The 25,420-nt window shown below is 44.2% G+C and overlaps 1 protein-coding gene across 1 annotated transcript in view; it reads right to left on the reverse strand.

Annotated features, from left to right (window-relative positions):
• LOC139281476 (sodium- and chloride-dependent GABA transporter 1-like) overlaps positions 1 to 25,420 on the reverse strand; it is a 60,850-nt gene that overhangs the window by 20,687 nt on the left and 14,743 nt on the right. The window contains exons 5-8 of the mRNA XM_070901647.1: positions 23,153 to 23,285; positions 22,686 to 22,820; positions 19,651 to 19,754; positions 14,345 to 14,469 (exon numbers count right to left, since the gene is read on the reverse strand). Of these exons, the coding sequence (XP_070757748.1) occupies positions 14,345 to 14,469; positions 19,651 to 19,754; positions 22,686 to 22,820; positions 23,153 to 23,285 (497 nt within the window). The remainder of the gene's footprint in view (positions 1 to 14,344; positions 14,470 to 19,650; positions 19,755 to 22,685; positions 22,821 to 23,152; positions 23,286 to 25,420) is intronic.

A 25,420-nucleotide genomic window follows, 5' to 3' on the forward strand; every position in this document is an offset into this window, starting at 1 on the left:
TATGAGCTGTGGACGTCAGCCACATGAACCTGCTGAACTTCATCTATGGCTTTACCCCAGGCCTCATCCTGCATTGCAGACCTCTCGTCTGGTTCCTCTGTCTCGCAGATTAGCCTCGCCACTGCCTTTTTGCACATCCTGGCCAAGTGTCCACTGACATTACAAATCCTATAGGTATATTGCTGGAACCTGCAGCTTCTCGCAGTGTGTCTACCCCCGCACCTCCAGCATGAGCTGAGATTGAGATTGCTATTAACAAAAGGACTATTACCAGGCATTCCTCTCTGTTTGCCCATTTGGCTGTTTCTAAGCACTCTATTGGTGGGTATTAATGATCCCATCGCGGGACGCATTGTTCCTCGAGATGGCATGAATTGCCGATCCCCTTTCCATTGTCCTTGTTGCAGGCCCACCCTGAAGCCTGTTGCTGCCTGGGCGGTTTCGAAATGCCCTTGCCTGCATGCGGGGTCCCGAGCCACGTTCACCATGTTAACTCCCTGGTCCGTCGCCACATTTGGACCAGGGCTGCGCGTGTAAGTTAGCTTGGTCTCCTCTTCCCCTGCCATAAAGGTCTGAGCTATCAACGCCGCCCCTTCCAAAGTCAAGTCCTTAGTCTTTATAAGCTTCCTGAAAATGCCGGCATGATTAATGCCTTCGATGAAAAAGTCCCTTAACATCTCCATCCTGCAGGCCTGCAGGATGGAGAACTTACAGAGACAGGCCAAGCGCTACAGTTCCGCCACGAAGTCCGAGACGTTTTGTCCCTCCTGACGCCGGTGAGAGTAGAACCGGTGCCGGGCCATGTGCACGCTACTCGCCGGCTTGAGATGCTCACTGATCAGCTGGCTGAGCTCTTCGAAGGACTTGTCCACCGGCTTTTGGGGTGCGAGCAGGTCTTTCATCAGCACATACGTCTGTGGTCCGCAGCTGGTCAGTAGATGCGCCCTCCGCTTGTCAGCCATTGTCTCTTCCAGCCAGTCCTTTGTGACAAAGCTCTGCTGGAGTCTTTCTACGAAGTCCTCACACACACAGTGGCGTTCCTCTGTGTCACCAGTGGCCATCCTCGTGGTTCGGTGATTTCCGTTTCTTGTCGCCAAATGTAGTATCCCCTGCACCTTACTACAGACTCACACAAGGCATGAATATATCAGACCCGGTCACTCTGTGACCTTCACCTTTATTGCCAGGACCAAGGAGTGCTGACCCTGGGTGGGACCTCCCCTTTTATACCTGGAAACCCAGGTGAGGAGTGTCTCCTGCAAGTTCACCCACTGTGGTCAAGGTGTGCATTTCTAGGGTACAGGTACAGTGTACATGAGTTACAGTTACATGACTATGTCATTGCAAGATGTTTAAATACATGACACCCTTGAGAAGATGGTGGTCAGCCACCTTCTTGAACCGCTGCAGTACTTGTGGTGAAGATGCTCCCACAGTGCTGTTAGGGAGTGAGTTCCAAGATTTTGACCCAGCGACGATGAAGAAATGGCGATATATTTCCAAGTCAGGATTGTGTGTAACTTTGAGGGGAACTTGCAGGTGATGATGTTCCCATGCGCCTGCTGCCCTTGTCCTTCTAGGTGGTAGAGGTTGCGGATTTGGGAGGTGTAGCCGAAGACGCCTTGGCAAGTTGCTGCAGTACATCTTCTAGATGGTACACACTGCAGTCACGCTGCACCAGTGGTGGAGGGAATGAATGTTTAAGGTGATGGATGGGGGTGCCGATCAAGCGGGCTGCTTTTTCCTGGATGGTGTCGAACTTCTTGAATGTTGGTGGAGCTGCACTCATTCAGGCAAATGGACAGTATTCCATCACACTTCTGATTTATGCCTTGTAGATGGTGGAAAGGCTTTGGGGAGTCAGGAGGTAGACACTTGCTGCAGAATACCCAGCCTCTGACCTGCTATTGTAACCACAATATTTATGTGGCTGATCCAGTTAAGCTTCTGGTCCATGGTGACTCCCAGGATGTTGATGGTGGGGGATTCGGCGGTGGTACTGCTGTTGAATGTCAAGGTTCCATGGTTAGGCTTTCGTTTGGTGGAGATAGTCATTGCCTGGCACTTGCATAGTGCGAATGTTGCTTGCCACTTATCAGCCCAAACCTGAATATTGTCCAGGTCTTGCTGCAGGCGGGCATAGACTGTTTCATTATCTGGGGATTTGCGAATGGAACTGATAAATGTGCAATCATCAGCAAACATCCCCACTTCTGACCTTATGCTGAAAGTTATTGATGAAGCAGCCGAAGATGATTGGGCCAATGACATTGTCCCGAGTAACTCCTGGAGCAATGTACTGGGGCTGAGATGATTGACCTCCAACAACCACAACTATCTTCCTTTGTGCTAGGTATGATTCCAATGTTACTAGGGCTCCTTGATGCCATACTCGGTCAAATGCTGCCTTGATATCAAGGGTAGTCACTCACACCTCACCTCTGGATTTCAGCTCCTGTGTCCATGTTGGACCAAGGATGTAATGAGGGCTGAAGCTGAGTCGTCCTGGTGGAACTCAAACTGAGCATCGGTGAGCAAGATATTCGTGAGTAAGTGTTGCTTGATAACACTATCGATGACATATTCCATCACTTTGCTGATGATTGAGAATAGAATGATGGGGTGATCATTTCCCAGATTGGATTTGTCCTGCTTTTTGTGGACAGGACAAACCTGGGCAGTTTTCCACATTGTCAAGTAAATGCCAGTGTTGTAGCTATACTGGAACAGCTTGGTGAGAGGTTCAGCTAGTTCTGGAGCGCAAATCATCAGCACGACAACCGGGATGTTGTCGGGGCCCATTGCCTTTGCTGTATCCAGTGTGCTTAGCCATTTCTTGATATCATGTGGAGTGAATCAAATTGGCTGAAGACTGCCTTCTACGATGGTGGGGATGTCAGGAATAGGCTGTTACCTCTAGACTTGACTACTCCAATGCATTCCTGGCTGGCCTCCTATATTCTATCCTAAGTAAACTTGAGGTCATCCAAAACTCGGCTGCCCATTTCCTAACTTGCACCAAGTCCCGTTCACCCATCACCCCTGTGCTTGCTGACCTACTTTGGCTCCCGGTTAAACAATGGCTCAATTTCAAAATTATCATACTTGTTTACAAATCCCTCCATGGCCTCGCCCCTTCCTATCGCTGTAATCTCCTTCAACCTCACAACCCCCGAGATATCTGCGCTCCTCAAATTCTGCCCTCTTGAGCATCCCTGATTATAACTGCTCAACCATCAGTGGCCGTGCCTTCAGCTGCCTGGGTCCCAAACTCTGGAACTCCCTCGATAAACCTCTCCACTTCGCTACCTCTCTTTCCTCCTTAAGACGTTCCTTAAAATCTACCTCTTTGACCAAGCTTTTGGTCATTTGCCATAATATCTTCTTATGTGGCTCGATGTCAAATTTTTTTTTGTCTTATAACACTCTTGTGAAGCGCCTTGGGACATTTTACTACGTTATATAATTTCAAGTTGTTGTTATTATGGATCATTCAGTCGGCACTTTGGAATGGTTTGGTGCCTCCCTGGTGCCAGGGTTAAGGATGTCACAGAGCGGATGCAGGTCATTCTGGGGGTGGAGAGGGTAAACAGCTAGCGGTCGTGGTCCATATCGGGACCAATGACATAGGTAAAAAGAGGGATGAGGTCCTACAGAATTCAAGGAGCTAGGAAGAAAATTAAAGGGTAGGACCTCAAAGGTAGTAATCTCCACGTGCTAATGAGCACAAGACTAGAAGGATAGAGAGGATGAACACATGGCTGAAGAGTTGGTGTAGGAAGGAGGGCTTTAAATTTTTGAGGCATTGGGACTGCTTCTGGGGGAGATGGGACCTGTACAAACCAGACGGATTGCACCTCAACAGCGCCGGGACCAATATCCTTGCGGGGAATTTTGCTAGTGCTGTTGGGGAGAGTTTAACCTAGCTTGGCAGGGAAATGGGAACCTGAGAACAAATTCAATAGGGAAGGATGTAAAGCAGAAATTGGATAGCAAGAATCTAGAACGCGAATCTGTAAGACAGAGGAAACAAGGCTTAGTAAGTGGTAAGCAAGGAGGTGTTCCTGTGCTAAATGGTATATATTTTAATGCAAGGAGTATAGCGAATAAGGTGGATGAGCTAAGAGCACAGGTAGATACTTGGGAGTATGACATTATAGCCATTTCAGAAACATGGCTAAAAGAGGGGCGGGTTTGGCAGATCAATATTCCCGGTTACAGGATTTTTAGACAAGACAGAGAGGGGGGTAAAAAGGGGGGGGGGGTCGCGGTACTGATTAAAGAAACTATTACAGCGGTGAGGGGATGATCTGTTCGAGGGATCATCAAATGCGGCCCTATGGGTCAAATTGAAAAATAAAAAAGGGGCAATCACACCGCTGGGCATGTATTATAGACCCCCAAACAGCGGGAAGGAGATAGAGGAGCAAATATGTAGGCAAATTGCTGTGAAGTCCAAAAGCCATAGGGTAGTAATAGTAGGGGATTTTAACTATCCGAATATTGATTGGGTCAAATATAGTGTGAAGGGTATATAGGGTGCGGAATTCTTGATATGCATTCAAGAGAACTTTTTTAGTCAGTATGTAGCAAGCCCAACACGAATGGGGGCGGTTTTGGATTTAGTTTTGGGGATGAAGCTGGGCAGGTTGAAGGGGTATTAGTGGGAAAGCACTTGGGGGCCAGTGACCATAATTCAGTCAGATTCAAGTTGCTTATGGATAAGGACAAGGATAGGCCTGGAATAAAAGTCCCAAATTGGGGAAAAGCTAATTTTGCTAAGTTAAGGAGTAATTTGGCCATAGTGGACTGGAAACAGCTACTTGTGGGTAAATCAGTGTCGGATCAGTGGAGGGCATTCAAGGAGGAGATCCGGAAGGCTCAGGCCAAACATGTGTCCTTAAAGAAAAAGGGTGGGAATAATAATTCTAGATGCCTAGGGACTTACACGGGAAGATAAAGAAAAAAAGGGATGCTTATGTCATATACCAATGGCTAAATGCTATAGAATCTTTAGACGAATATAGAAAGTTAAGAGGCAAAATTAAAAAAGATATTAGAAATGCTAAAGAGAGAGCACAAAAAATTCTTGGCTATAGAATTAAGGAAAACCCTAAGATGTTCTATAAATACATTAAGAGTAAGAGGGTAACTAAAGAAAAGTAGGGCCTATTAGAGACCACGAGGGTAATGTTTGTGTGGAGGCGAAAGATGTTGGGAAGGTTCTTAACGAATACATTGCATTTGTTTTCACAAAGGAAAGGGGCAATGTAGATACTGCTATCGAGGAGGAGTGTGATATTCTGGATGAAATAAATATAGTGAAAGAGGAAGTATTAGGGAGTTTAGAAGCTTTGAAAGTAGATGTCCCCAGGCCTGGATGAAATGCATCCCAGGCTGTTGAGCGAGATAAAAGAGGAAATAGCAGAGGCCTTGGCCATCATTTTCCAGTCCTTTTTGGATCTGGGCATGGTGCCGGAAGATTGAAGGACTGCTAATCTAGTACCGTTATATAAGAAGGGAGAAAGGGATAGGCCGAATAATTACAGGCCTGTCAGTCTAACCTCAGTGGTGGGAAAATTATTGAAAAAATCCTGAAAGACAGGATAAATCTACATTTGGAAAGGCAAGGATTAATTAAGGACAGTCAGCACGGATTTGTTAAGGGAAGATCATGTTTGACTAACCTGATTGAATTTTTTGAGGAGGTAACCAAGAGGGTTGATGAGGGTCGTGCATACGATGTAGTGTATATGGACTTTAGCAAAGCTTTTGATAAGGTCCCACATGGTAGATTGGTAATGAAGGTTAAAGCCCATGGGATCCAGGGCAAAGTGGCAAGTTGGATCCAAAATTGGCTTGGAGGTAGGAAACAAAGGGTAACGTTTGATGGATGGTTTTGTAACTAGAAGGATGTTTCCAGTGGGGTTCCGCAGGGCTCAGTACTGGGTCCCTTGCTTCTTGTGGTATATATCAACGATTTAGATTTGAATATACGAAGTATGATTAAGAAGTTTGCAGATGATAGTAAAATCAGGAAGGCGAATGGAATGGTTGGCCTTCATTGCGAGAGGGATGGAGTACAAAAGTAGGGAGGTCCTGCTGCAACTGTATAGGGTATTGGTAAGGCCGCACCTGGAGTACTGCGTGCAGTTTTGGTCACCTTACTTAAGGAAGGATACACTGGCTTTGGAGGGGGTACAGAGACGATTCACTAGGCTGATTCCGGAGATGAGGGGGTTACCTTATGATGATAGATTGAGTAGACTGGGTCTTTACTCGTTGGAGTTCAGAAGGATGAGGGGTGATCTTATAGAAACATTTAAAATAATGAAAGGGATAGACAAGATAGAGGCAGAGAGGTAGTTTCCACTGGTCGGGGAGACTAGAACTAAGGGGCACAGCCTCAAAATACGGGGGAGCCAATTTAAAACCGAGTTGAGAAGGAATTTCTTCTCCCAGAGGGTTGTGAATCTGTGGAATTCTCTGCCCAAGGAAGCAGTTGAGGCTAGCTCATTGAATGTATTCAAGTCACAGATTGATAGATTTTTAACCATTAAGGGAATTAAGGGTTACGGGGCGAGGGCGGGTAAGTGGAGCTGAGTCCACGGCCAGATCAGCCATGATCTTATTCAATGGCGGAGCGGGCTCGAGGGGCTAGATGGCCTACTCCTGTTCCTAATTCTTATGTTATGTTCTTATGTTCTTATGTAATTGGCTGTGTGGTTGATAATGAAGGAGAAAGTCATAGGCTGCAGGAGGATATCAATCTATTGGTCAAGTGGGCAGAGCAGTGGCAAATGAAATTTAATTCCGAGAAGTATGAGGTAATGCACTCTGGGAGGGCTAATAAAGAAAGGTATACGCATTAAGTGGTAGGCCACTTAATAATGTAGATGAACAAAGGGACCTTGGAGTGCTTGTCCGCAGATCCCTGAAAGTTGCAGGCCAGGTGGATAAGGTGGTTACGAAGGCATACGGAATGCTTGCCTTTATTGACCAAGACATAAAATATAAGAGCAGGAAGGTTATGCTTAAATTGTATATACTTTGGTTAGGCCACAGCTGGAGTACTGCATGCAGTTCTGATCGCCATATTATAGGAAGGACATGGTGAGGGGAATAGATAGGCGTTTCTGCGGCCGCAACCGAGACTCCAGGATGGTATGTTGCCTCCCTGGTGCAAGGGTCAAGGATGTCTCGGAGCAGGTGCAGGACATTCTAAAAAGGGAGGGCGAACAGCCAGTTGTCGTGGTGCACATTGGTACCAACGACATAGGTAAAAAAAGGGATGAGGTCCTACGAAACGAATTTAAGGAGCTAGGAGCTAAATTAAAAAGTAGGACCTCAAAAGTAGTAATCTTGGGATTGCTACCAGTGCCACGTGATAGTCAGAGTAGGAATCGCAGGATAGCGCAGATGAATACGTGGCTTGAGCAGTGGTGCAGCAGGGAGGGATTCAAATTCCTGGGGCATTGGAACCGGTTCTGGGGGAGGTGGGACCAGTACAAACCGGACGGTCTGCACCTGGGCAGGACCGGAACCAATGTCCTAGGGGGAGTGTTTGCTAGTGCTGTTGGGGAGGATTTAAACTAATATGGCAGGGGGATGGGAACCAATGCAGGGAGACAAAGGGAAACAAAAAGGAGGCAAAAGCAAAAGACAGAAAGGAGATGAGGAAAAGTGGAGGGCAGAGAAACCCAAGGCAAAGAACAAAAAGGGCCACTGTACAGCAAAATTCTAAAAGGACAAAGGGTGTTAAAAACACAAGCCTGAAGGCTTTGTGTCTTAATGCAAGGAGTATCCGCAATAAGGTGGATGAATTAACTGTGCAAATAGATGTTAACAAATATGATGTGATTGGGATTACGGAGACGTGGCTCCAGGATGATCAGGGCTGGGAACTCAACATCCAGGGGTATTCAACATTCAGAAAAGATAGAATAAAAGGAAAAGGAGGTGGGGTAGCATTGCTGGTTGAGGAGCAAATTAAGGCAATAGTTCAGAAGGACATTAGCTTGGATGATGTGAAATCTATATGGGTAGAGCTGCAGAATACCAAAGGGCAAAAAACGTTAGTGGGAGTTGTGTACAGACCTCCAAACAGTAGTAGTGATGTTGGGGAGGGCATCAAACATGAAATTAGGGGTGCGTGCAATAAAGGTGCAGCAGTTATAATGGGTGACTTTAATATGCACATAGATTGGGCTAGCCAAACTGGAAGCAATACGGTGGAGGAGGATTTCCTGGAGTGCATAAGGGATGGTTTTTTAGACCAATATGTCGAGGAACCAACTAGGGGGGAGGCCATCTTAGACTGTGTTGTGTAATGAGAGAGGATTAATTAGCAATCTCGTTGTGCGAGGCCCCTTGGGGAAGAGTGACCATAATATGGTGGAATTCTGCATTAGGATGGAGAATGAAACAGTAAATTCAGAGACCATGGTCCAGAACTTAAAGAAGGGTAACTTTGAAGGTATGAGGCCTGAATTGGCTAGGATAGATTGGCGAATGATACTGAAGGGGTTGACTGTGGATGGGCAATGGCAAACATTTAGAGACCGCATGGATGAACTACAACAATTGTACATTCCTGTCTGGCATAAAAATAAAAAAGGGAAGGTGGCTCAACCGTGGCTATCAAGGGAAATCAGGGATAGCATTAAAGCCAAGGAAGTGGCATACAAATTGGCCAGAAATAGCAGCGAACCCGGGGACTGGGAGAAATTTAGAACTCAGCAGAGGAGGACAAAGGGTTTGATTAGGGCAGGGAAAATGGAGTACGAGAAGAAGCTTGCAGGGAACATTAAGACGGATTGCAAAAGTTTCTATAGATATGTAAAGAGAAAAAGGTTAGTAAAGACAAACGTAGGTCCCCTGCAGTCAGAATCAGGGGAAGTCATAACGGGGAACAAAGAAATGGCGGACCAATTGAACAAGTACTTTGGTTCGGTATTCACTGAGGAGGACACAAACAACCTTCCGGATATAAAAGGGGTCGGAGGGTCTAGTAAGGAGGAGGAACTGAGGGAAATCCTTATTAGTCGGGAAATTGTGTTGGGGAAATTGATGGGATTGAAGGCCGATAAATCCCCAGGGCCTGATGGACTGCATCCCAGAGTACTTAAGGAGGTGGCCTTGGAAATAGTGGATGCATTGACAGTCATTTTCCAACATTCCATTGACTCTGGATCAGTTCCTATGGAGTGGAGGGTAGCCAATGTAACCCCACTTTTTAAAAAAGGAGGGAGAGAGAAAACAGGGAATTATAGACCGGTCAGCCTGACATCGGTAGTGGGTAAAATGATGGAATCAATTATTAAGGATGTCATAGCAGTGCATTTGGAAAGAGGTAATATGATAGGTCCAAGTCAGCATGGATTTGTGAAAGGGAAATCATGCTTGACAAATCTTCTGGAATTTTTTGAGGATATTTCCAGTAGAGTGGACAAGGGAGAACCAGTTGATGTGGTATACTTGGACTTTCAGAAGGCTTTCGACAAGGTCCCACACAAGAGATTAATGTGCAAAGTTAAAGCACATGGGATTGGGGGTAGTATGCTGACATGGATTGAGAACTGGTTATCAGACAGGAAGAAAAGAGTAGGAGTAAATGGGGACTTTTCAGAATGGCAGGCAGTGACTAGTGGGGTACCGCAAGGTTCTGTGCTGGGGCCCCAGCTGTTTACACTGTACATTAATGATTTAGACGAGGGGATTAAATGTAGTATCTCCAAATTTGCGGATGACACTAAGTTGGGTGGCAGTGTGAGCTGCGAGGAGGATGCTATGAGGCTGCAGAGCGACTTGGATAGGTTAGGTGAGTGGGCAAATGCATGGCAGATGAAGTATAATGTGGATAAATGTGAGGTTATTCACTTTGGTGGTAAAAACAGAGAGACAGACTATTATCTGAATGGTGACAGATTAGGAAAAGGGGAGGTGCAAAGAGACCTGGGTGTCATGGTACATCAGTCATTGAAGGTTGGCATGCAGGTACAGCAGGCGGTTAAGAAAGCAAATGGCATGTTGGCCTTCATAGCGAGGGGATTTGAGTACAGGGGCAGGGAGGTGTTGCTACAATTGTACAGGGCCTTGGTGAGGCCACACCTGGAGTATTGTGTACAGTTTTGGTCTCCTAACCTGAGGAAGGACATTCTTGCTATTGAGGGAGTGCAGCGAAGGTTCACCAGACTGATTCCCGGGATGGCGGGACTGACCTATCAAGAAAGACTGGATCAACTGGGCTTGTATTCACTGGAGTTCAGAAGAATGAGAGGGGACCTCATAGAAACGTTTAAAATTCTGACTGGGTTGGACAGGTTAGATGCAGGAAGAATGTTCCCAATGTTGGGGAAGTCCAGAACCAGGGGACACAGTCTAAGGATAAGGGGGAAGCCATTTAGGACCAAGATGAGGAGGAATTTCTTCACCCAGAGAGTGGTGAACCTGTGGAATTCTCTACCACAGAAAGTTGTTGAGGCCAATTCACTAAATATATTCAAAAAGGAGTTAGATGAAGTCCTTACTACTAGGGGAATTAAGGGGTATGGTGAGAAAGCAGGAATGGGGTACTGAAGTTGCATGTTCAGCCATGAACTCATTGAATGGTGGTGCAGGCTTGAAGGGCCGAATGGCCTACTCCTGCACCTATTTTCTCTGTTTCTATGTTTCTATGATTGCACTAGAGAGGGTGCAGAGGAGATTTACTAGGATGCTGCCTGGAATGGACACTCTTAGTTATGAGGACAGATTGGATAGGATGGGTTTGTTCTCATTAGAACAGAGGAGGTTGAGAGGAGACCTTATTGAGGTGTACAAAATATTGAGGGGCCTGGACATAGTGGATAGTAAGGGACTATTTCCATTGGTAGAGGAGTCTATTACAAGGGGGCATAGTTTTAAGGTGGTTGGTGGAAGGTTTAGAGGGGATTTTCCGCAGAGGGTTGTGGGGATCTGGAACTCACTGCCTAGAAGAGTGGTGGATACAGAAACCCTCACCACTTTTAAAAGATGGTTGGATGGGCACTTAAAGTATCATAACCTGCAGGGTTATGGACCTAGAGCTGGTAACTGGGATTAGACTGGATGACCTTTTTTCGGCCGGCGCAGATATAATGGTAAGTATCGAATACGGCCAGGGTGACCTCCTGGACTAGTTTTGATCGCCTGGATGGGTCGGAGAGGAATTTTCCCAGATTTTTTTCTCCCTATTTTGGACTGGGTTTTTATCTCATTTTTGCCTCTCCCAGGAGATCACATGGCTCTGGTTGGGGTGCAGTATAGAAGGTTTCAGTATAAGTGGGTGTCGCAGTTGTGTGAGGCGGAATGGTTGGGCTGGGTGCTCTTTGCCTATCCGCAATTGTTCATTGTTCGTAGTTTTTTATGTAACCTTCAGGGTTGCTGACCGATGGCCGTGCGGCTCTTTGTCGGCCAGTATGGACACGATGGGCCGAAATGGCCTCCTTCTGCGCTATAAATTTCTATATTTCTCTGTTTCTGGCTGAAGATGGTTGCAAACGCTTCAACCTTGTCTTTTGCACTCGCGTGCTGGGCCCCGCCATCATGTAGGATGGGGATATTCATGGAGCCTCCTCCAACCATTAGTTGTTTAATTGTCCACCACCATTCACAACTGAATGCAGAGCTTTGATCTGATCCATTGATTGTGAGATCGCTTAGCTCTGTCTATAGCATGCTGCTTTCACTGTTTAGCATGCATGTAGTCCTGTGCTGTAGTTTCCGTAGGTTGGCACCTCATTTTTAGTTATGCCTGGTGCTACTCTGGCATGCTCTTCTGCACTCCTCATTGAACGAGGGTTGGTTCCCTGGCTTGATGATAATGATAGAATGAGTGATATGCCGAGCCATGAGGTTGCAGATTATGATGAAGTAAAATTCTGCTGCTGCTGATGGCCCACAGTGCTTCATGGATGCCCAGTTTTGAGCTGCTAGATCTGTTCTGAATCTATCCCATTTAGCACGATGGTAGTGCCACACACCATGATGGAGGGTGTCTTCAGTGTGAAGCTGGATCTTCGTGTCCACAATGACTGTGCGGTGGTCACTGCTACCAAAGCTGTCATGGACAGATGCATCTGTGACAGATAGATTGGTAAGGACGAGGTCAAGTAGGATTTTCCCTCCTGTTGGTTCTCTCTCCACCTGCTGCAGGCCCAGTCTGGCAGCTATATTCTTCAGGTCACGGCCAGCTCGGTCAGTCATGGTGCTACTGATGGACATTGAAGTCCCCCACCCAGAGTACATTCTGTGCCCTTGCTACCCTCAGTGCTTCTTCCAAGTGGTGTTCAACATGGAGGAGTACTGATTCATCAGCTGAGGGAGGGCAGTAGGTGGCAACCAGCAGGAGGTTTCCTTGCCCATGCTTGACCTGAATCCATGAGACTTCATGGGGTCCGGAGTCAATGTTGAAGATTCTCAGGGCCACTCCCTCCCGACTGTATACCACTGTGCCACCACCCCTGGTGGGTCTGTCCTGCCAATGGGACGGAATGGTGATGGAGGAATCTGGGATATTGGCTGAAAGGTATGATTCCGCGAGTATGACTATGTCAGGCTGTTAATTGACTAGCCTGTTTGACAGCTCTTCCAATTTTGACAGAAATCCCCAGACGTTAGTGAGGAGAACTTTGCAGGGTCGACTGGGCTGGTTGTGCCGTTGTCGTGTCTGAAGTCAGTGCCGAGGTCGATGCCGGGTGGTCCCTCCGGTTTTATTCTTATTATTGTTTTTTGTAACGGTTTGTTACAACTGAGTAGCTTGCTAGGCCATTTCAGAGGGCAGTTAAGAGTCAATCACATTGCTGTGGGTCTGGTGTCACACATAAGCCAGACCAAGTAAGGGCGGCAGATTTCCTTTCCTAAAGGACATTAGTAAATCAGATGGGATTTTACACAAGTCGATAGTTTCATGGTCACCATTACTGAGCTAGCTTTTTATTCCAGATTTATTTATTTAACTGAATTTAAATTCCCCAACAGCAGAAAAGAGATCTGGTGAGATTCCATGGTGTTCAAGGAGTGAGGGATGTGTGAGATTGCACACTGTGGTGCTATATAGTTCTACCACTGCTGATGGCCCACAGATCATAGAATAAAAGGCTCTGGATACCCATTTCTGGGCTACTGGATCTGTCAGTCCCACCTAGGATGGTAGTAGTATCACACTACACAATGGAGGATATGCTAATGGTGGAGATGAGATTTTGTCTCAACAAGGACTGCGCAGTGATCAGTTTAACTAACTGAAGGTATACGTCCACCGACTACCATCCCCTGGTGCAACATGCTGGTGTTCTATGGTGTGTGCTACCAGGCTGCTCACATGCTCATATCTTTTCAATTAGTGTATTTCATTGATTTTCAATCATAATTATTAGCTTATCGGGCCCTAGTACAATTGAGGTCACTGTGTACAGACACCCTAGCCAATCTGAGGCAACTAAATGGATTTGAGCAAAGACAGAGGCAGCAATGGTCAAGCTTGTTGTTCTATATGACCTCTCAAAGACGTTTCTGTAATCTATTCGATAAATGGAGCATGGAAACAGCCCAATGATACACGCCCAATGTCAAAAGGCCACATAATAGTTGGGGTTGGATTTTCCCATCCTTTGCGCTCCGGGTTTTTCCCCGGAGCAGCGTGAAAGGCGGCGTTCAGGTCTCCTGCGTCCCGTCGCGATCCTCCAGTCCGATTTTGCAGCGGCGCTGAACTGCACCGCCAGGAAGAGCTACGCCAGGTGTGCAACACCTCTGGTTGTGACACCGGGAGTAGTTTGGACTTTTGCCCGATCCATGCGCCGGCAATGACCGCCTGGGAAATCAGTGCGGTCCAGCATAGCTGGCGGTGCAGAGTAAGGCAAAGTACTCCAAAGGTAAGTGTGAGTGTTTGTTCTTTTAATTTTTTTAGCGAGTTGTGTCGTAGCGGTGTGGGCAATGTTTTGGGAATGTTTTTGTGGGTTTTTTAAGGTTTTCCCACCCCCCCAAGGCCTCTCTCAGAGCACACATGGCCCAGCACTTCAGTGTTCGCGAGTTTCCCATCCTTGCGCGACAAAAAATATACTACATCTCCTTTAGCGCTGTGTCCCCCTGACGCAGGGCGCAGATGCCGAAACTTCCTCACCAAAGTGCAAACTATTCCTGGCCAATAACTTTCCCGCCCCGCCTCCACTTTCACCCCGAAAACAGAAAAGCCTAAAATCCAGCCCAAAATATCTGTAACTCTGTTTCTCATCTGTTGTTCTAATATTAGGTTTGACCCTTGCATTAATTATACGTAGACACAACTGAGCATCAAGGATCATAGAATAAAAAGCTCTGATCTTACCTGATGAGGCAAGTTCATTTATTGGTTTGTTTGTGAGATGAGACATGAATCCAATGACTGAGAAGATGACTACTCCAGCAAATATGCTGGTACAGGAGTTTATACTGCAGACTATGAGGCAATCCCTGGAAGGTAAAGCAGACACATAGAATTAATCTTATCTCTTGTTCAAATACCATTAATCTTGTTTAAGTTGTGGCTGCTGGGACCAAATTTCAACATCTATGAATTTGGAAAAGACCATGGTATATTTTCATTTTAATAACTGTAATGTATGCACTTGTGGGCATGCTCACGGGCTTGTGGTGCTGCACTGTGAGTGGTTTAGCCAGCCATGTGATGTTACAACATATGAACATAAGAACATAAGAAATAGGAACAGGAGTAGGCCATACGGCCCCTCGAGCCTGCTCCGCCATTCAATAAGACCATGGCTGATCTGATCATGGACTCAGCTCCACTTTCCTGCCCGCTCCCCATAACCCCTTATCCCCTTATCGTTTAAGAAACTGTCTATTTCTGCCTTAAATTTATTCAATGTCCCAGCTTCCACAGCGCTCTGAGGCAGCGAATTCCACAGATTTACAATCCTCTGAGAGAAGAAATTTCTCCTCATCTCTGTGTTAAATGGGCAACCCCTTATTCTAAGATCATGCCCTCTAGTTCTAGTCTACCCCCAGTGGAAACATTCTCTCTGCATCCACCTTGTCAAGCCCCCCCATAATCTTATACATTTCGATAAGATCACCTCTCATTCTTCTGAATTCCAATGAGTAGAGGCCCAACCTACTCAACTTTTCCTCATAAGTCAACCTCCTCATCACAGGAATCAACCTAGTGAACCTTCTCTGAACTGCCTCCAATGTTCACAATACTCAATAAAACCCCAGTTAACTGAGTTCAGGTTCTCCACAATGAGGTGTGTAGTTGTGAGCCTGGTGGATGAACTGGTAGAGTTAAGTTTGATTGTTAAACCTTTGCTAATAAACCAGCTAGTTCTTTACAGCAAATGTGTAACTATGAATTCATAAGCAAAGAACCCATGCAACAAATACACTACAATAACTTTGTTATTTTTCATTCTTTCTCTCTCATTCCCTTTCAATCTCTCTGACCCACACACTGTTCTGTGCTCCAATGAATACGCAGGAGACCTGTTCCCTAGCAATGGGCTCTACCGTTCTTGAGCCAGTCTGCCAGAAAGTACATTAAACTGTCTTGGGGGAGGCTCATGAAAATGTGAAGTGACAGAAACTGTAAAATATTTTATTGCCTTTATAAATACTGTAACAAAGGAAAATAAACACAGATTTTCATCCCCCAGTTTTTTCTCATGTGAATACAATTGGAGTTGTCAACTTGAGTGGGCAAATACAATTTGAGTGGGCAAATGCATGGCAGATGCAGTATAATGTGGATAAGTTTGAGGTTATCCACTTTGGTGGCAAAAACAGGAAGGCAGATTATTAACTGAATGGTGACAGATTAGTAAAAGGGGAGGTGCAACAAGACCTGGGTATCATGGTACATCAGTCATTGAAAGTAGGCATGCAGGTACAGCAGGCAGTAAAGAAAGCAAATGGTATGTTGGCCTTCATAACGAGAGGATTTGAGTATAGGAGTAGGGAGGACTTACTGCAGTTGTGCAGGGCCTTGGTGAGACCACACCTTAAGTATTATGCGCAGTTTTGGTCTCCTAATCTGAGGAAGGACATTCTTGCTATTGAGGGAGTGCAGTGAAGGTTCACCAGACTGATTTCTGGGATGGCAGGACTGACATATGAAGAAAGACTGGATTGATTAGGCTTTTATTCACTGGAATTTAGAAGAATGAGAGGGGATCTCATAGAAGCATATAAAATTCTGACGGGATTGGACAGGTTAGATGCGGAAAGAATGTTCCCGATGTTGGGGATGTCCAGAACCAGGGGTCACAGTCTAAGGATAAGGGGTGAGCCATATAGGACCGAGATGAGGAGAAACTTTTTCACCCAGAGAATTGTGAACCTGTGGAATTCTCTACCACAAAAAGTTGTTGAATCCAGTTCGTTGGATATATTCAAAAGGGAGTTAGATGTGGCCCTTACGGCTAAAGGGATCAGGGGGTATGGAGAGAAGGCAGGAGTGGGGTACTGAAGTTGCATGATCAGCCATGATCATATTAAATGGTGGTGCAGGCTCGAAGGACCGATTGGCCTGCTCCTGTACCTATTTTCTATGTTTCTCTGTAAACTATTTAGATGTCAGCCGTGTGATAGTTCTGGAGATGGCTGATCAAAATATTTATTTTTTAGTTGCAGTGCAGAAACACATAATTCCTTGCACTTACATTTATATCTAAACTAAAGAATTGACATCGAGGGCTGTACATATCTTTCAATGCACCTAACCTTACACTGAAGAATGGTGTCAGGGTGAGTACATGTCATTCTTTACACTTATCCTGTCAGTGAAGTTCCTCTTTAAGAAACAGAGTAGACTCGCATCAACTTTCTCTCTAACAGAGGGAAGAGGAAGATTTTTTACAACGTAATAGGATATAAACTATAAAAGGAAATACGATGATAGACGAATCAAATATAATTTCATAAAAGAATTATGTAAGAGTAATTCCACAATCATGCTCCCAGTGGGGAGGTACTGTCACAGGATGTGCTGGTCAGAAAACCAAGATGACAATGCTGTAGCCCTGTCTCTGGCTGGCACTGTGTATGTGTGTGTGTGTATGTGTGTGTAAGTCTCTGCTGGGAGTGTGGAATCATCATTACCACTATGAAGGTTGACACTTGCTGCTTCTAATCTGCAGAGAGGCCATCGCTTGCCACTTCAAACTCTGGATAAATAATGTGCTGTAAAGTTTATGTCAGTAACTAGTGGAAGGCCTTCTTGGTTTTCAGTGCAATGACTGGAATCCAAGATCCAAATAGAAATAACAATTTATTAATAAGGCATTCACTCTATGATTGTCATGGCAGAGATTGAAAGCCTTATTTATGTCAGCTTGGCCATTTTGTTGGGAAGGATTTAAACTAATTTGACAGGGGGCTGGGCACCAGGATGTAGCATTAGAAAGGAGAAAAAAGGTGCACAAAGGATTAGGAGAGACAGATAACACTAGAGTAAGAAATAGTATAGTATTAGGTGGGGTCAGACTAAGAGAGAATACAAGAAGGTCTAAGATAGGTTTACAGTGCATGTGTGTGAATGCACAAAGTGTGGTAAATAAGGTTGGTGAGCTGCACGAGCAAATAGCCACATGGGAATATGATGTTGTGGCGATAACGGAGACCAGGCTTAAAAAAGGGCAGGATTGGGTAATAAATATTCCTGGATATCAGGTGTTCTGGAAAGGTAGTAAAGGAAAGAAAGGAGGCAGGGTGGCAGTATTGGTTAAGGAGAATATTACAGTACTGGAGAGAGGATGTCCTGGTGGGGTCAAGGATCTATTTGGTTAGAGTTGAGAAATAGTAAAGATGCCATTAAACTACTAGTTGTATTCTATAGACTGCCAACTAGTGGGAAGGATATAGAGCAGCAAATTTGCAGGGAAATTACAGAGAGGTGCAAGAACTATATAGTAGTGATACTGGGGGACTTCAACTAACCTAATATAGATTGGGATAGTAATAATGTAAAGGACAGAGGGGGAAGAATTTCTGAAGTGTGTTCAGGAGAACTTTCTTGATCAGTATGTTTCCGGCCCGATGATGAAGGAGGCATTGCTGGATCTGGGGAATGAGGTGGGTCAAGTGGAGCAAGTTTCAGTAGTGGAATATTTAGAGAACAGTGATCACTGAATCATAAGGTTTAGATTAGTTATGGAAAAGAACAGGGAGCAAAAATGCTTCATTGGAGGAACGCCAATTTCAGTGGGTGAGAATGGATTTGGCCCGGGTAAATCGGAATCAAAGATTGGCAGGCAAATCTGTAGTCACCACTGGACTGCCCTTAAAGAAGAGATGGTTCGGGTACAGTTGAGGTACATTTCCATGAGGGGGAAAGGTAGGGCAACCAAAGCCAGAGTGCCCTGGATGGTGAAAGAGATAGAGAATAAGATGAAGCAGAAAAAGAGCATGCATGACAGATGTCAGGTTGAGAATACAAGTGAGAACCAGGTTGAATATAGAAAGTTCAGATGTGAAGTGATAATGGAAATAAGAGGGGCAAAGAGAGAGTATGAGAATAAATTGGCAGCTAACATAAAAGGGAATTCAAAAGTCTTCTATAGGCATATAAATAGTAAATGGATAGTAAGAGCACGCAAATTGAGACCTATGCATGGAGGCAGAGGGCATGGCTGAGGTATTAAATGAGTACTTTGCATCTGTCTTTAGCAAGGAAGAAGATGCTGCCAAAGTCATAGTGAACGAGGCGGTAGTTGAGATACTGGATGGAATAAAAATTGATAAAGAGGAGATACTACAAAGGCTCGCTGTACTTAAAGTAGATTAGTTACCAGGACCAATGGGATACATGTTAGGATGCTGAGGCAAGTAAAGGTGGAAATTGTGGAGGTACTGACCATAACCTTCCCATCCTCCTTAGATGCGGAGGTGGTGCCAGAAGACTAGAGAATTACAAATGTACACCCTTGTTTGAAAAAGGGTCTGAGCAACTACAGACCAGTCGTTTTAACCTCAGTAGTGAGGAAGCTTTTAGAAATGATAATCCAGGACAAAATTAACAGTCACTTGAACAAGTGTGGATTAATTAAGGAAAGCCAACATGGATTTGTTAAAAGCAAATCATGTTTAACTAACTTGATTGAGTTTTATGATGAGGTAATAGAGAGGGTTGATGAGGGCAATGCAGTAGATGTGGTGTACATGGACTTCCAAAAGGTGTTTGATAAAATGCCACATAATAGGCTTGCCAGCAAAGTTGAAGCCCATGGAATAAAATGGACAGTGGCAACAGGATATGAAATTGGCTAAGTAACAGAAAACAGAGAGTAGAGGTGAATGGTTGCTCTTGGGACTGGAGGTAGGTACACAGTGGTGCTCCCCAGGGGTCAATACTAGGACCTTTGCTTTTCTTGATATATATTAATGATTTAGACTTGGGTGTATAGGGCACAATTTCAACATTTGCAGATGACACAAAACTTGGAAGTATAATGGAGGATAGTGATAGACTTCACAGGCTGGTGGAATGGGCAGCCATGTGGTTGATGAAATTTAATGCTGAAAAGTGCAAAGTGATGCATTTTGGTAGGAAGAATGAGGAGAGGCAATATAAACTCAAGGGTGTAATTCTAAAGGGGGTGCATGAACATCGTTCAACCAAAATAATGTAAATGTTTTTACCTGTAAATATTGTTGTGAAAGTTATTGTAACTGCCCAAAGCAATAAGTGACCCTAGACCCAGTCCATAGGAGAAGAAGATCTGTGTAGCTGCATCAAGCCAGACCTGCCCAAAAGGAGCACACATCTATTATGGTTAATAATTAAATGTAGATCACTGGTTAAACAATAAAAACTCACTGAAACAAAATAGATCTAAACTTATCCCAATCAGGCCAACCCAAAATGTAACTCAAGGTAATGTTTTACTAATTATAATACAGCTAAGACCGTGACTCACATTAAGAATGATTGTAACTTTCAGGAATCAGACTGGCAGAGCCAACCAGTCACCCACACGCAAATTGAAAAGGTAGTAGTGATTTTGAGGCCTCTGCCTCAGCCATCGAGCTTCTGGATACCAAACAGGTGTGAGGCCTACCAATAGCGGACTGACCCAGCCACCAGTAAGGTAGGTTCAGAGATCGGGGTGCAGGGGTGGGGGGGCGCAGCTGGAGTTGTGATCAGGAAGTGGAGGGGAGCCCTGTTCAGCAGCAGGTGGTGCCTGGAGGAGCATTCCTGCTCCTCCAAGGCCCACAACAATTATTCCAAACTGGCCCTTTTAGGTCTCTTAGGCTCAATTGCCAATAGAACTAACTGTAATCTGCATAGCGCATGCTCCGACCAGTTCAAACCTAAAATGGCACCTTTTGATGGTGCAGTTTAGGCACATTAGGAAAATATTTACTTTGTGTGCTAGGTGTAGCAAAATTGTAAGCACATTTGTAAAGAACAGGTTTATGATTGCACTACATCTACTGCACAGAGGAAATCTTCATCTACTGTTGCAGCAAAGTAGAGGGAGCTTTACCAGCCATCTGATCTGTACGTGAAGTACTTGATGGACAGTACAGAGGGAGCTCTACCCTGTATCTATCCCACTGTACCTGACCTGAAAGTGCTTGTTGCTGGCATTGAGTGCCAAAAAACCATCAAACTGAATCATTCAGACCCAGATAGTTCCAGGTTTGATCACTGGTCCATGTGAAGCTAGCTTTGTTTAGCCAGAGCAACAATGAAGATAGTACAATTTGCTTCAGTGGTTTCAGATAAAAAAGGAAACAAATATCAGCCACGATTCTTGCTACTGGTCTGTTCACTGGCCTCTACTGGAAACTGCATATGTGTAGACATAGGACAAGTACAGCATTGACCTTGTTTGTGCCGGCTCCAAAACAAAATAACTTGCTAACACTCACTGTTTGGGCTCAGTCATGAAGAATGGTGACTTGAGCATCAGAAGGTGCTGGTACAGGAACTGTACCATATATGAGTTAGTAACTCCAAGACAAGTGAGTAGAAAAGTAGGAAAACATGGTAATGACAAACGAAAGTAATGTTGTTGACATTACATTACTTTATGTCACTTGAGGTCATTGCTGTTACTAAACGTGTGGCAGAAAAATCATTCAATTCACCTGGAAAAATAGGACCATAGGTACAGGAATAGGCCATTCAGCCCTTCGTGCCTGATCTATTACATAAAATTACATGGAATATACAGCACAGAAACAGACCATTTGGCCCAAATAGTCTGTGCTGGTTTTTATACTCCACACGAATCTCCTCCATTCCATCTGCCTCGTCTCAGCCATTCAGCGTATCTTTCTGTTTCCTTTTCTCTCATGTACTCATCTAGTTTCCTTTTGAAAGCATCTAAGATATTTGCCTCAACCATTTCCTCTGGTAGCGAATTCCACATTGTAACCACTCTCTGAATGAAGAAATTTCTCCTTATTTTTCTATTGGATTTATTAGCAACTATCTTGTATTTATGGCCCCTAGTTTTGGATTCTCGCACAAGTGGAAACAGGTACCCAATACTACACTCTACCCAGTCCAACGCAAGGCCTTTATATTTCTTCATGTCCCTACATTTCACCTTTGCAATATCAAAACAGAGATTATAGCTATCGGGAAAGATTGATCAGGTTGGGGCTTTTTTCTTTATACCCTGTCCAACCCATTCATAATTTTAAAGACCTCTATCAGATCACTTCTAAGTCTTCTCTTTTATAAAGAAAAAAGCCACAACCTGATCAATCTTTCCCGATAGCTGTAATCTCTCAGTTCTGGTATTGCAAAGGTGAAATGTAGGAACGTGACAAAATATAAAGGCCTTGCATTGCATGCAGCAAATGACCAACAACCTGAAATGGAGACTGGAGTGAGGAGCACAGATGGAAATGTGCAGCAGATCTAAGTTTGCAAGTATGGGATCTTTGCTTTGTAACATTTCTGATTTTCCTCCAGATTTAGTCAGTAAAGTAGATTTAACTGCTGAATTAGTGTGGAACATTTCTCATTGAGGAGATCTGTGCCTGTTTCTGCCTTGCCATTTCATATTACAGACAATTGTCACCTGAACAGTAGCATTTTCTATTTGATAGCTGTGGTAAGTGCTACCATGTTTGGGTGATGGATATCCGGCTCCTCATGTGCAACCAAAACTCTTGACAACTGACCCATCACGTGGGTTGACTAAATGGCTAAATGCTAACAGTAATCTTCTCACATTTCTTCCCAGTGCAAACTCTCTTTCATAAATACTCAGTTAGTCTATGTTCAATGTATTTTCCTATGAATCATGCTGGAAGGATGGGCCGAACGGCCCCCTACTGCGCTGTAAGATTCTATAATTCTCTGAGAAGGGAGTAGATGCTGAGGGTGAATCAACAAGTCTATATATTAGTCCAAATAGGAAACAGAAGTTATAGTCAAACATAAATTTGCTAGAATGACAATGTATGGAACTGGAAAAGACCATTCAACCCATCAAACCACTTCCTTCAAAGTACAATGTGCACTGTCAGGGCTCTGGCCAACTTAGAAAGGTGAAAACCACATGAAAGAAGAGAAAACTCTAAACTTTCTGCCTCAATCACAAGGACAATTGAGCAGAAAATCCAACAAATGGTTGCGCTATGGTACAGTCGTTGTTACTATTTATTATATTGAACTTATATATGGTTACATTCAAAATCTATATTGTACGCACTTGAGAGTTTGAGAGCTTGTTGAAATTGGGAGTAAGGTAAAACAGAATGCCTTCCTTTGCTCCTGGGAGGGTCACTCCACGGAAGAATAAAATTATCAGCATGACGTAGGGATAAGTGGCAGAAAAATACACCACCTGTTAAGGAGAAAGCAGAAAAAAAGCAGAATCAGACACATGAATGTAAAACATGGCAGAATTTACAGCAACGGAAACTACATCTTGACCAACAAATAGGGTTGCAAACCCTCTAGGATTGTCCTGCAGTCTCCAGGATTTAAAGATTAATCTTCCGGACACTGTTGCGAGCAGTGCAGGATAAAAATCAGAGATACATTAAAAAACTTTGTTTTTTATTTTCAAGACCAATAAACCATGAACTGAACTCAGCTTTACGAAATGAGCACCATTTTGTTGCCTTCGCTTGATTTTTTTGAATGGAAAATAAGGCAAGAATTTCTTGCTCATACCTTTCCTGTCCATTCCACTCCTTTCCAGATTGAGAAATAGACCAACATCCAAGCGAGGGCCAGTGTGCCAGCCAAAGGCCATCGTATGCTCCCTGGCTCATCCAGACCATTTGTCATTTGGTGCATGTTTTGCCTGAAAATATATAAAAATATATAATGTGGCACACATTCATTATCTCATAGCAATGTATACATCTCCTTAATCTCCATTTATTCTCAATGGTTCCATCCACAAATGATTATTCTCATCCTTCAACTCAACTGCATCAAATTCCTCAGTTATTTTCTCCTGTTATTTAAGACTTACTCTACCTCTCATCATCTCCAGCTGGACAAACAACTGCTCCAAGTTCGCTGGCAATACATTTTTGAAACAGTCACTGGGAGTTACATGAGAGCAGCCTGGGAGTGATTATCCCACCAGGTTATCTTCCTCACAGGAACCGTTTATGTCCACTCGTATCATCCCATTGTCATGTGCCTGTGATCCATACCAGAGTGTGTAGAGGCAGCATTGGCATACACCTGCTATTCCATTCCACATTCAGATGATGATCCAGCAAGTTTCCTGCTGCTGCCCAGGGCTCCTTTGGTAGTTTGAATCAAATATTTCCTACTCTTAGCAGGCCCTTTTCTGGTTCCTTGGTACAGTCATGGTTAGTCTCATGTAGGAGGCGACTTTGACATAATAATGACTTACCTCAGTTTTGAAATGTACCAATGTGAACAAAATATTTAAATACAAGTTCATGCCTGTAATGCCCCTGCATGCACTTTGAAAATTCCCAATTCATCAGGAGTTGAGGCCCAGATACTTTCCATAGGAAAGAATGAGAAAATTGAGAGGCAAATCATCCACTCTCATGTGAATTGAGTTAACCAAAGAGCAACAGTGGCAGAGAACAGGTAGTTTATTCACTGGAGTTTAGAAGGATGAGAGGAGATCTCATAGAAACATATAAAATTCTGACGGGACTGGACAGGTTAGATGCAGGAAGAGTGTTCCCGATGTTGGGGAAGTCCAGAACCAGGGGACGTAGTCTAAGGATAAGGGGTAAGACATTTAGGACTGAGATGAGGAGAAACCTTTTCACTCATCCTTCTAAACTCCAGTGAATAAACTACCTGTTCTCTGCCACTGTTGCTCTTTGGTTAACTCAATTCACATGAGAGTGGATGATTTGCCTCTCAATAACCTGTGGAATTCCCTACCGCAGAGTGTGGTTGATGCCAGTTCATTGGATATATTCAAGAGGGAGTTAGATATGGCCCTTACAGCTAAAGGGATCAAGGGGTTTGGAGAGAAAACAGGAAAGGGGTATTGAGGTGAATGATCAACAATGATCTTATCGAATGGTGGTGCAGGCTCGAAGGGCCGAATAGTCTACTCCTGCACCTATTTTCTACGTTTCTATGTTTCTATGTTTTCAGCTAGAGAAAGGTGCAGCTTAGGGAAAACCACAACTGAGGAAGTAAAACTCAAGAACACCTAGAAAATGAAAATAAGCAAATGAAAATAATCCACCACCAATTTGTTTTTAGGTGCATTTCTTTCCATTGAAATGAGGCATATCAGTACAGTGAAATGGAATGAGTGTCAGCATCAAGCACTCCCAGGTTAGGTGAAGCATGAGGTAGATGCAGAATAACATAATCTCTAAACTGTCCCAAAAATGTAGCTTTATCCCAAGCTCCAAATAGCATCCTCTTCTGCACCATAGTGACTTTCCATTTTCCACATCAATCTTCCTTTAGGCATCTCTAAGTGAGGGTATCACATCAGTGTCTATTTGAGCTGATGTGAGATTTGCGATGTAAGCTTGAACCCAGCAAGAACTATTTGATCCTGTCCCAGACATATTTTACTATGGCCCCTGTATCAGTCTCGGTTGGATTTAAACCAGGAGATGAAAAGCAACAGTATTCCAACCCACTGAACAACCAGTCACCTTTTTGTTCCACCTTCACTTTGCTCTGAAGAAAAAAACACCACCTTTAGGTTCAAGGAGAAATTTACGGGCTGAAAGAGAGTAATGAGCTGTTGCAAGACTGGAGTATTTGCTGGGTGAACTCTAGCCACAAGTAAAGTTGAAATGCAAACTATTTCAATTCCACTTGTCATGTGGTCAGGTACAGGAGTTATACAAACATGGCCTAGATTTCCTGCTGTGCCTCCACCAACGTTTTGGTGGATCTGGGGAAGATTGATGCCTAAATATAGCTTGCAAATATGCTCTGCCATATCCATACCTTCTATCAATTCCCACT

The sequence above is a fragment of the Pristiophorus japonicus genome, chromosome 15, assembly GCF_044704955.1.
Source record: "Pristiophorus japonicus isolate sPriJap1 chromosome 15, sPriJap1.hap1, whole genome shotgun sequence".
NCBI classification, from domain to species: Eukaryota; Metazoa; Chordata; class Chondrichthyes; family Pristiophoridae; genus Pristiophorus; species Pristiophorus japonicus.